The sequence below is a fragment of the Sycon ciliatum genome, chromosome 2 (assembly GCF_964019385.1).
Source record: "Sycon ciliatum chromosome 2, ocSycCili1.1, whole genome shotgun sequence".
NCBI classification, from domain to species: domain Eukaryota; kingdom Metazoa; phylum Porifera; class Calcarea; order Leucosolenida; family Sycettidae; genus Sycon; species Sycon ciliatum.
In genome coordinates this window covers 24,802,683-24,815,636 of record NC_088644.1, presented here as the reverse complement: position 1 = coordinate 24,815,636, position 12,954 = coordinate 24,802,683, and the positions used below count along the sequence as shown (strand labels likewise).

At 44.3% G+C, this 12,954-nt stretch overlaps 1 protein-coding gene across 1 annotated transcript in view; it reads left to right on the top strand.

Moving 5' to 3' along the window:
- Positions 1-12,954, top strand: part of LOC135810454 (fibrillin-2-like) — a 159,025-nt gene that overhangs the window by 132,745 nt on the left and 13,326 nt on the right. The window contains exons 25-32 of the mRNA XM_065323947.1: positions 1,123-1,326; positions 1,968-2,093; positions 2,949-3,104; positions 3,274-3,477; positions 4,895-5,020; positions 5,889-6,044; positions 8,443-8,646; positions 9,780-9,905. Of these exons, the coding sequence (XP_065180019.1) occupies positions 1,123-1,326; positions 1,968-2,093; positions 2,949-3,104; positions 3,274-3,477; positions 4,895-5,020; positions 5,889-6,044; positions 8,443-8,646; positions 9,780-9,905 (1,302 nt within the window). The remainder of the gene's footprint in view (positions 1-1,122; positions 1,327-1,967; positions 2,094-2,948; positions 3,105-3,273; positions 3,478-4,894; positions 5,021-5,888; positions 6,045-8,442; positions 8,647-9,779; positions 9,906-12,954) is intronic.

Genomic DNA, 12,954 nt, shown 5'->3' with positions numbered 1-12,954 from the left:
ACTTAACCCTTTCACGGTCTCAGAATCCAGTCAAAATGAGGCTATTTACAGAATTCAACAATTTCGTACCTTGATTCATCCATAACTTCAGTTTCCCTTCGCTGATTTTCATGATCTTGAGCTCTCTGGAAAGCTCTGGACACGAGCAACACGCCGAGCTACAATTCGACACCAAGCGTGCCGTGGATCCAGCGCTGCAGCGCAGCGACATCGCCCCAGTGCTTGATTCACGACGAGAAACAAGATTCAACTGCCATTTCCCTCTCCTTGCTCACATCGAGCTCACATTTTTTGTGAGGAGTGCTGCGAGTCCATACTCTCATTTGAATCCGTGTCTCTATGGCGACAGCCAGCTGCAAAGGGAAAAACCCGTCCTCAAGACCCAGCTCGCCCACTCAAATCGCAAATGAGCCGTGACGCAGATTGTGAGCTTCGTAGCATCGCAGCCGTTCACTCTCTATCGCTTCGGCGATTGTCCCTACGGATAGCCTGGAGCTTTCTCTTCAACCCAGATATTTAGATGTTCGAATTTGCTCAAAAATTGACTGAGTTACGATAGTTTGAAGAAATCAATCACCGGTGATCGATTTTCAAATGTGAGACCGTAAAAGGGTTAAGCCGACTAGAATCCAAGATGGCGCATGCTGGTTGTGACGTAACATGCAGGCAAAATATATGACGTAATAATCACGTGATAAAACATGGGCATCATATCACATCATCCACAGACTCTTTTTACGAAAATAATGTCACCCGCAACGAAAGTGCCAACGTTCACGATGATAAATGTCCCTAGTGACACCGTTGGAGTTTACGGTCAATTCAAAAGTTAACACCCTAAAATGCAGGTATAATATGAAAAGGGTCTACTGTATAAGTACAAAGTTTCGTTTGGAATTAACTTTCACCATGTCCGTTATGGGGCACGGAATAACAGTTTTTTTCTGAACTTTCGGGGTGACAGACTTCGACCAAAAACGAATTTAGTACGTAACGAACCTGCTGGTGGAGTGATCTAACGAAAGAGTTCGTGAACGAACCATGGCTTCTCCTGATGCATGTCAGATTATTCTTTGTTTGTGCGGTATACTAATGTACGTGCATGCCATTCATTTCTCCCAGCTTTGTGCAGCATGCCAAGCATCAGCCAGGGAGAAGTCAATGCAACACAAGTGACTGTTTCTGACTCCAGTGCTGAGTTGTACTCGACAGCTGTGTACAGCTGTAACAAGGGCTATAGACTATCAAGTGGAGTGAACAACACAAGAGTAAACTGTTCTGTTGTGAATAGCAGTGCTGTCTTCCATTCAGCACCTTCTTGTCAAGGTAAATATTGTTTCACAAATGTATTATGATTTCTGGAAATGTAAGTATGTAACTACCCTATAATGTAGTTGCATTCCCAAGAAGTCCTTTTCTTTTCTATAAAATATCCTTGGCTCTCCATCTGAGTCCATATTGTATTCCATTTGTTTTTGTATATGGCATGCTGCTGATTTTTTGCTGTTGTGTATAATTGTAGGTGTCATGGATATGCATATCATCAAGAGTACATAACCAAGAGTGTGCAACTCCTATCTTGAGCTGCAATGGGTTCACCATGGCGGAATTTTTTTTATTGCGTCATTCTTTGGCAGAAGTATGATGAAATGGGTATTCTTTCCCACGCTTGTTTTGTAGATACAGTGAGAGTTCGTCAGGTTCAAGACATATCGATCTATCGTCCGTTGTTCTGGTTCGATTACCGTAGCTATAATGTACACATTATTTGTACTTTGATTTCTGGCTACGGATGATGGCATCAGTGAGCCAAACCGCCGACAAAGACTGATTTCATAAAAAAAACATTCCGCCATGGGCTGGGGGATCGTCGAGTTGCACACTATTATTGGTTATGTACTCTTGATATTATGCATCTGCCATGGTTTTTGCAGCTTATTTTCTGTGCTTTCCCGTTCTGATTGCAGATATCGATGAATGCGGTCCCTCTGGTGTGAATGATTGTCACTCATCAGCAGCCTGCACAAACACTGTTGGATCATTCACATGCTCTTGTAATGCTGGTTTCCACGGAAATGGTACAACATGCAGAGGTGAGTTTGTTGACGCTTCGCATGCTCTAAATTGGCTGATCTGCACAACATAGTATTCCACTAAAACGCCATTTTCAAGCCGAGAATTATAGATTTATAGCAGTGAGGTGTATGCTCCGGAAGGGACACGGCATGCGAAAGCTCGGGCGATGTGCACCTCATGATTCTTAGGGAAGCCGCTGTTTAGAAATTTTGAGAACCTCACAATGCATCTTCCTATGCCACTGTAAGCAGTCAGAAAGTGCAATAACAGGGCACAAAACTGACAGACTACTGAGACATTCCTAGCTCTAACAAATCTCCAATTTGTAAGGTTCACGGTTAAGTAGAAATGAAGATGGGAAGGTGAGCGCAGCGAAATGTGCACAAGCTAAGTCCCACGGCAACTAAGAATGCCGAATGTTACAGGATGATGATCAGACCAGTTAATAACATGACGATGCGGTCTAACTACAATTCGAAGCAGCAAAACAACACCCCACCCAACTTGGGTGGGTCAGCAATATCAGAGATAAACCTTCCCCTCTTCTGTTCTACCTAACCGTGAACCTTCCAATTTGGAAGGATTTTGGTTTGCGCACTGGAAATGTGTTAGACCTAGGTCTCAGGGCGTTGAATGTCTCAGTAGTCTGTCACTTTTCGTGCTCAGTATTCGCACTTTCTGACTGCTTATTACCTTGTTACAGTCGTGGATAGTTGCTTCATAACTCGTTCCCATGTGTTTTTCCTCTATTTTACATTCCTTATCGGCTCAGAGTTAAATTTTGCACACAAATTACTTCGTAAACGTTTCAAGTATGCTTCTTTTCTGTACATAAATGTAAATTTGCCTTTGTATTATATGTTATGTTTCAGCATGTGGCTTCACAGAGTCCAATGTTGCTGGAATCGATAGTACTGGCAACGTAACCTGCAGTAATGGCTACACCCGTGTTCAGGGCATCGTTGCTGTAGCTAGCTGCCCGGTGAATTCTACAACTGGCAACTGGGAAGGAGTCGGAGAATGCCAAGGTAAGAAGGTCCTTGCTGATTCCTAGTTAAGGCGATTGTACGTTGACATGTGACACTCTAAAATGCAGGTAGGAAAAGGATCTACATCATGGCTTCTCCTGATGCATGTCAGATTATTCTTTGTTTATGCGGTATTCTAATGTACGTTCATGCCATTCATTTCTCCCAGCTTTGTGCAACATGCCAAGCATCAACGAGGGAGAAGTCAATGCAACACAAGTGACTGTTTCTGGCTCCAGTGCTGAGTTGTACTCGACAGCTGTGTACAGCTGTAATGAAGGCTATAGACTATCAAGGGGAGTGAGCAATACAAGAGTAAACTGTTCTGTTGTGAGTGAAAGTGCTGACTTCCATGGACCACCTACTTGTCAAGGTAAATATTGTTTCACAAATGTATTATGGTTTCTGGAAATGTCAGTATCTAACTGCCCTAAAATGCTGGTGCATTCCCAAGAATCTAAGCAGTTCATGGATCACTGCCCATATGTCAGTGTGCCATTTCTTTATCACAGCAATAGTGGTCCCGCTGTTGCTGAGCATGACGCAGGTTACCTGGTCGGTTGCTGCAGCGTACGTTATTCTGACCAGCCATCTGTAAGGCAGAGCACACCAGGAAAGGTTTTGGATCCTGGTCACAGTCAGCCGGCAATCAACTTCAGGAAAGGCCAGAACACCTGTAAAATTGTACAAAAGTGTACGTGCCATTATTGTACTCATAGAAAAGAAAAGGACCAAGGAATGACAAGTTATGCTATAATGTCCACTAACACCACCAGTTACTAAACAATCAGCTCATGCGATAACATTCCACGACACTGACTGACGGCACTGACGTTCTACAACTAACTGGCTATCAGCTCTAACACGCCATGGATGCGCAACAGCCTTCCAACTTGGAAGGTTCTAAGTCATATGATGACATAGGAGGGGAAGGTGAATGCACCAAGACAAGAAAGAGGTGAAAGTCTCAGCTGTGAAGGACATTGGCGGATGTACTTGCATGTCGATGAAGTTGGAAGGCTGTTGGAGTGCTCATCCATGGGATGCTAGAGCTGATAGCCACTTAGTTGTAGAACATCAGTACCGTCGGTGAGTGTCGTGCAATGTTATAACATAAGCTGATTGTTTTAATAGTAACTGGTGGTGTTAGTGGACACTAGGGAGGTTTAGTTCCCACGTAACGGAAACGCGTACGTGGGTGATCCACGTAAAGTGGATGAAGGGCATCCACGTTGCAATGTTGTGTTTAGTCACACGGAACAAACAAAAGCATGAAGCGAAAGGCCCAAACCTGGTCAAAGACGAAGCTACCCGGGACTTAAAGAAGCTCATCGAATATTTTTATTTCGTGCTTCGGAAATTTCTTCAGCTGAGCACCCTCACAGCTCGCAAAATGCGCTCCATTCTGATTTTCACCCACGTTCTGGCGGAACGTGGGTGAGCCTCCATACACGGTATGTCGTGAATCAGAAAACGTCTGTACGTGGGTCACTGAGTATCACGTGGTACACACACGTAAAGTACCCACGGATTACGTGGGACTAAAACTCCCTATTATATTATCGCGTAGCTCCTTGGTCCTTTTTCTTTTCTATAAATTTCTTTTTCTATAAATTATCCTTGGCTCTCCATCCGAGTCCATATTGTGATTCCATTTGATTTTGTATACGGCATGCTGCTGATTTTTTGCTGTTGTGTATAATTGTAGGTGTCATGGATATGCATATTATGCATCTGCCATGGTTTTTGCAGCTTATTTTCTTTTCTGTGCTTTCCCGTTCTGATTGTAGATATCAATGAATGCAGTCCCTCTAGTGTGAATGATTGTGACTCATCAGCAGCCTGCACAAATACTGTTGGATCATTCACATGCTCTTGTAATGCTGGTTACCATGGAAATGGTACAACATGCAGAGGTGAGTTTGTTGATGTTTCGCATGCTTTAAATTGGCTGATCTGCACAACATAATATTCCTAAACGCCATTTTCAAGCCGAGAACTATAGATTTATAGCAGGGAGTTGTATGCCCGGAAGGGACACGGCATGCGAAAGATCGGGCAATGTGCACCTCACGATTCTTAGGGAAGCCGCTGTTTAGAAATTTCGAGGACCTCACAATGCATCTTCCTACGCCACTGTAAGCAGTCAGAAAGTGCGATGGCAGGGCACAAAACTGACAGACTACTGAGACATTCAACGACCTGAGACCTCGCTCTAACAAATCTCCAATTTGTAAGGTTCACGGTTAAGTAGGAATGAAGATGGGAAGGTGAGCGCAGCGAAATGTGCACAAGCTAAGTCCCACGGCAACAAATAATGCCGAATGTTACAGGATGATGATCAGACTAGTTAATAACATGACAATGCGGTCTAACTACAATTCGAAGCAGCAAAGCAACACACCACCCAGCTTTGGTGGGTCAGCAATATCAGAGATAAACCTTCCCCTCTTCGGTACTACCTAACCGTGAACTTTCAGTTGGAAGGCTGTTGGTTTGCGCACTGGAGATGTGTTAGAGCTAGGTCTCAGGTCGTTGAATGCGTCAGTAGTCTGTCACTTTTGTGCCCTGTTTTCGCACTTTCTGACTGCTTATTATCTTGTTACAGTCGTGGATAGTTGCTTCATAACTCGTTCCCATGTGTTTTTTTCTCTATTTTACATTTCTGATTGGCTCAGTGTCCGAGTTAAATTTCGCACACAAATTACTTCGTAAACTTTTCAAGTACGCTTCTTTTCTGTACATAAATGTAAATTTGCCTTTGTATTATATGTTATGTTTCAGCATGTGGCTTCACAGAGTCCAATGTTGCTGGAATCGATAGTGCTGGCAAAGTAACCTGCAGTATTGGCTACACCCGTGTTCAGGGCATCGTTGCTGTTGCTAGCTGCCCGGTGAATTCTGCAACTGGCAACTGGGAAGGAGTTGGAGAATGCCAAGGTAAGAAGGTCCTTGCTGATTCCTACATTTCAAAAACATTGACAATCCTGGTGATCGCCCGGGAGTTTGCCGTCTTACCGCATGTGGTGCATGGAAAAATTCGCTGTGAACTCGAAGAAATATTCCGCGCGAAAGTATGGAAAACTGTGACAACTCGCGCACGCAGGTACGTCTGGTTTACAACAGGGAGCCCTATACATGTGTAGGGCTCCCTGGTTGACAACAAACAACTTAACTCTTGCTTGTATCGATATGGAGTACATGTACATAGAGAAGTCGAAACCCTGGTAACTGTTGAAGGGCGGCATGAGTCCCGATTTGTTTTGTGACCAAATAGTTTCTTTGAGCTGTGTCCCTGCAAAGCAATTTATTCTCACCGTGTGACGAAAACGACACGGATACGGACTCATTCTCCAGGCCATGACTTGGCAAAGCCATCGATCCGTGTGACTTCGGCGACATTTTGGGAAAAGCAGACGCCTGTGGAAGTTGATAGAAGATGTCGCCGACTCCTAAATTCAAATAAATTGACAATCGTGAAATAATAAAATAATTCTCAACAAGAAGTCGATCGATCGATGTGCCTGTATATTCAACACGTAGCTACAGCGCAATGCCTTCTACTCACTCACACCGTTTCAGTGTTGTGTGTATGTTCACATGACGCGAGCCAGTCAAGTGTCAGTCAGTCGGAAGGAAACGCAAACTCCAACAACAACATTCAACAAGTTGTTTGGGGCAGCCACCTTCTTTGACTTGACTCACCAAAATAACGAAGAAAAAAGTTTGAACTCGGATGGTGAGCCAATATAATTATGATGAAGAAAGGAAGAGGACAAAATGTTACGAGTTATGAGTTATGTTGTTGGTTTGCGCCTTGGAGAAGTGTTGGAGCTAGGTGTAAGGTCGCCGAATGTCTCAGTACTCCTTGTGGTTTGTGCCATTTTGTCGCACTCGCTGACTGTATAAGATCTGGTTACGTTGTTGGACAGTTTGTCATAACTCGTAACATTTTGTCCTTTTCCTTTCTTCATCTTAAAAAAAGTTTGAGTTGGAGATAGGTTTGGGATTTGAACCCACAACTTCATGGTCAGCAGACAGCATTCATAACCACAAAGCCCAAAAGGCAAAGATAAATCATGGTTTTTTGATGAAGATCGCTACTGGCTTCCTGGGCAAAGTCAAAACCAGGGCAAAAGGCCAGAAACCTGGCCGAAATCCTTCACTCAGCCCTGCTATGTACTTTGTTTTCCGATTTCCCCTTATCTTCATACCAAAACCTGATTGTCAATGTTTTTGAAATGGACTGTAAGGGGCCGTCCGTAAATATCGATGTTTTTTTAGAGACGATATTGGTGCTTCTCTCCCTTGACCCCCCCCCCCCCTCCCCCCAGAAGACGCACATGTACATCTAGATCATGGAATCAATATTTTTGGATGCTCATTTTTTTCCTTTTTTTGTCAATAATATGAACCCAAGATGGCAAGTTTGCAGTATTTATATGGTCTAATTGAGAAGGAGAGCATTATGACTGGAAACTCTTGTGGAGTTCGTCCGTGTTTGTTCGCACTGCCTCTACGTCTTGAAAAAGGTCTCCTGCAGGCATCGTTCGGCCGATTTCCACAATCAATAGCTCATTCTTTTGCTCTTGAAATTCGCCATGGGCGTACAGCTTCCAATTTTTGATTTTGTTCTTGTGTCGCGAGTTTTAGCTCTGCGAACGGAAGCTGGTTTCACATTTCTTGTATAGCCATTTAGACGTCCGCGTGCAGGGATCGGCGAAACTTCAGATATTTACATCGATATTTTTCTGATGCTCGAAAAGACGCACATGGCTCAAACCCCCTCCCCCCCCCCCCCCCAGACGCACCAATATCGTCTCTAAAAAAACATCGATATTTACAGACGGCCCCTAATAAGCCTTATGCACGTTGTACAGACGCACGAAATCTCGTAGAATCCCGTAGACCCGGTTGGTTGTTGAATGTGCAGGACCCTATTGTGTTTTCTGCTATTTCCACTAAGAAATACAACGTAGGCCCTGAAGGCATTTCATACGAAAACCTTTTTTGACTAAGATCTAGCTAGTTGTTAGGTTCAACCGAAGTGAAGAAGCTGGAAAAGAGATTGTTTGCGATTAATTATGAGGCTAAAATTGGTCGAATGCGCATGCATAGCACACAATGAACACCCAACCGGGTCTGTACACACCTACGGTCCTAGCACAGAACTTCGTACATCTGTACAATGTGCATAAGGTCTATTGGGGAGATTGTATGTTGACATGTGACACCCTAAAATGCAGGTATGAAGAGGGTCTACATCATGGCTTCCCCTGATGCATGTCTGATCATTCTTGGCTTGTGCGGTATACTAATGTACGTTCATTTCTCCCAGCTTTGTGCAACATGCCAAGCATCAGCCAGGGAGAAGTCAATGCAACACAAGTGACTGTTTCTGACTCCAGTGCTGAGTTGTACTCGACAGCTGTGTACAGCTGTAACGAGGGCTATAGACTATCAAGTAGAGTGAGCAACACAAGAGTAAACTGTTCTGTTGTGAGTGGAAGTGCTGACTTCCATGGACCACCTACTTGTCAAGGTAAATATTGTTTCACTTAACGTATTATGATTTCTGGAAATCATTAAGTATCTAACTACCCTAAAATCAGTGTTGGTGCGTCCCAAGAATCAAAGCAGTTCATGGATCACTGCCCTTATATCAGTGTGCCATTTCTTTATCACAGTGTTAGGCCCACAAGTTCATGCATTATTCATTTGGCCTGGGTAGCTACTTGCACGTCCATGTTTGCCATAGCTACCCAGGCCCTTTATATTGCGTTATTTTCTCAGTCGAGCCCTCTCTCTCTGCAACAATCTCTGCAGCAATCTCTGCAACAATCTCTGCAACAATCTCTCTTTGGCGTCCGTTTGCTGTTGTGAAACATTCAACATTGGCGCCCAACGTGGGGCTCGAACCCACGACCCTGAGATTAAGAGTCTCATGCTCTACCGACTCAGTCGGCCATCGTGGGTTCGAGCCCCACGTTGGGCGCCAATGTTGGGTCCGAAGAAGGACAACTGACGACATCTTCTTCAGACATTACAACGGACAATGGGAACAAGTTATAGGGAACGACATTTATTATAGACGATGAGACCAGGACGAACGAAACGACTACATTGAGATTATTTGAAGAGAGCGAGATTATTGGAGAGAGCGAGATGATTGCGCCTAACAACAGCAATATTTGGTCCTGCTATTGCTGAGCATGACGCAGGTTACCTGGTCGGTTGCTGCAGCGTACGTTATTCTGACCAGCCATCTGCAAGGCAGAGCACACCAGAAACAAGTTTTGGATCCTGGTCACAGTCAGCCGGCAATCAACTTCAGGAAAGGCCAGAACACCTGAAAATTTTTACAAAAGTGGACGCACCACATTGTAATCCATTTGACTTTGTATATGACATGCAGGCGCGTGCGCCGGTGCCCTTCAAAGGGGGTTTCCGGGGACCTCCCCCGGGAAATTTTTCAAAAAATGAAGCAAAATCCTGCATTTTGAGCGAAAAAGGGGGGGGGGGTCCGGGCACCCAGGAACCCATACGGGGCATGCGCCTGACATGCTGGTGATTTTTGCTGCTGGGTGTAATTGTAGGTGTCATGGATATGCATATGCATCAGTCATGGTTTTTGTAGCCTATTTTCTTTTCTGTGCTTTCCCATTCTGATTGCAGATATCGATGAATGCAGTACCTCTGGTGTGAATGATTGTGACTCATCAGCAGCCTGCACAAATACTGTTGGATCATTCACATGTTCTTGTAATGCTGGTTTCCACGGAAACGGTACAACATGCAGAGGTGAGTTTGTTGACGCTTCGCATGCTTTGAATTGGCTGATCTGCACCACATAGAATTCCCCTAAGATACCATTTTCAAGCCAAGAACTAGATTTATATCAGGGAGTTGTATGCCCCGGAGGGGATACGGCATGCAAATGCTCGGGCAATGTGCACCTCACGATTCTTAGGGAAGCCGCTGGATAGAAATTTCAAGAACCTCACAATGTGCACATATACCTATTGTGGCTTTCACCATACAACATACAAGAGTACCAAATACATGACCTTTGTTAAATGATTTTTTGCGCACGCGCAAAAAATATGTTTACACAGAAGGCGCATGCTCTGTTCCCAACTAACTCTCACGTGCTCATTGTTCTCCGAAGTCCACTGTTCCTGATTTCAGTTCTTGCTTTGTCCGCATTGGCAGTGGATTTCTTTCTCAACCCACCCACTCCACTATTGTCATCATCATGTTTCCTGTTCTAGTTCTCTCCTGTCGGTATCCATTATCATACCGGCCTACAATAACTACACCGATGCCGTCTACCGGCGAAACTCTGTAAATACATGGAGGGGAGTCAACCTTGGTTACCAAGCTCCTCATACGGATCATTCAGCCTCTCACACTCAGACGGCTCACTCAGCCTCGGCTAACTCAGCCTCTCAATACGGCTCACTCAGCCTCCGCAGCAGGGCCCTACCCAGCTGCCATACACACACATTCACACAGCTCTAAGCTGTCACTCACTCGGAGCCTGGCAAAGCAATTGACAAACCCTCCTATTCCCCAAACTGGTTGCTCGTTGTGTGAGTGCGGCATGCAGATGCTTGTGTTAACTGTTGATAGATGGGAACAACACATGAATATGGATAAAGAAGGATGAAGAAAGAAGCCTCCAGTGAAAACCAAACAGAACCAAAGAACGACCCACCTGGATCTTGAACAGTTTTCTTGAGAGGTGGCCGGGGTCGGGCGAAGTCCTCAACCCATGCTGTTTGTTTTAGAAGACCTCTTGAAAAATGTTCTATTGCGTCCACGATCTCATTTTCTATGTGGTCTGTGCTCCCAGATGGTTTTCCTGTACAGGTAGACTCCCTCTGATTCGAACCTGAAATTGCCAGGCCCTAAATTCGAATTATCCGGAACTTCTAATTATCCAAATGCAGTCCCATGTACTGATATTATGTATGTCAAAATGCTCGAAATTGCGTGCTGATTATTTTTGCACATTTTATCTGCATCAACGAAACATAGGTGGTCACGAACTACGAAATTAGTTCATTTCACCAAAACACTGGATCGACATGAAGTCATTGGACATTATTTTCATCTCCTACAAAGTTCTAGTGAAGCAGTTTTCAATCGCTGCAGTTGTCCTGAAACGATGTCAACGCAAAAGAAGAGCGCTGCCTTCTCTGCGTCATAAAAGCCCTTCGGAGAGCAGCACATCGTAAGGCATAGACAATATTTACGACTTCCAGTTGTTGTTCAGTCCCAAACTTCTTTGCGCATGAGCTAGCGTGGCACGACAAGCCATCGAGATCCGCGAAGGGAGCCAACCACCTGGAAGAAGTCGTCTTCAATCAAATCTTTGCACTTTGCCTTGCACAGGCTTGTATCAAATTTCGAGAGAAGGTGGGTTTCTTCAACGCTATCAATTTTTGAGTTACTCTCGGTAGAGAAGGAGAAAAAACGAACTTCGAATTACGAGTAGAGCAACTCCATCTCACTTCGAAATAAGCGCTCGAAGGACATAGTCACTGTACTGTAAACTGCTCTTCTGTACGAAGGCAGAGTTCAAATTATCCAGCGGGCGCACTTTTCGTACTTCGAATTATGCATTCGAATTTGACTTGAAGTGACTTGCAGAAATCGGTACGACGAAAAAGTTCGAATTACACGGAATATTCGAATTATACCGTATTCGAATTAGAGGGAGTCTACCTGTACTCTGTTGAATCAGCGGAAATATAATTTATCAGAAGAAAACTTGGAAGGTCCTAAATTATAGAATTAACATAAGGAGGGGAAGGTGAGCACAACCAAGACAAGCACCAGCTGAAAGTCTTAGCTTCTAAGCTGGAAGGCTGTTGGAGTGCGCATCCAAGATGTGCTGGAGTTGATTGCCAGTTATGTGTAGAACGTCAGTACCGTTGGTCAGTGCCATGCAATGTTATCGCAAGAGCTGATTGTAAAGTAACTGGTGGTGTTAGTGGATAATATGGCGTAACTTTTAGCTCTTTGGTGCTCTTTTTATTCTTATAAATTAGAGAGGTTCTGCAAAACGAAAATGCGTACAAACTTTCGCTTTACGTCATAAAGTGCTGTTTCAACTGGTTCTCTTCCCGTAGCACGAGAAACTCCCTTTCCCTTCCGAAACCTAAGTCCTCCTTTCTACTTCACTCTCCCTTTTTTATTGCGTACTCTGCGTGGCTGGCACTTCTAAGGACCTTTCTTCCCTCCGCCTTTTTAAGAGCCTTGTCGCGCCTTGACTTTGATTTTGTGTTTCTGATTTGGTTGCAATCACTGCTTATCCATGCCGGTTCCTTTTTCTTCTCCTCCCCTTCTCCCTGCCTTGCCGTGGTTGGCTAACACCCTCTCTCTTTGTATTGGCCGGTGTTCTCACTGTGCTATGAGGTGCTGTAATAAATAAATAAATAAATAAAATAAATAAAGTGCAAAACTTCGCACAAGCTTTCGCAGCTTTGGACACGAAAGTTGCAGGGAACGCAAATGAACTTTCGTAGGAAGTTTCATGAGATGGGGTCATGGCGTACATGCAAAGTTGGCCAGTGCCCAACTCTTGCGATTTGCCCGGCGCTGATCCCGTAGAATTTTGACCAAAAGTGGTCTGTGAACCGTTCGCGCCAGTGCCGGGAGCCAGACGTTGTCAAAATTTCAAACCAAGACTCGTCCTAAATTTTCCTAAATTGAAGCTACAGATGAGGTCCGTTCGCCATTCTTGTAGTCGTTTCAACTTGGCAAAATAATACCAACCCGTCCTTCTTGGATGATCTGCTTGACTGTTGTGCAACTTACGAGGCAAATACAATTGAAACGATGG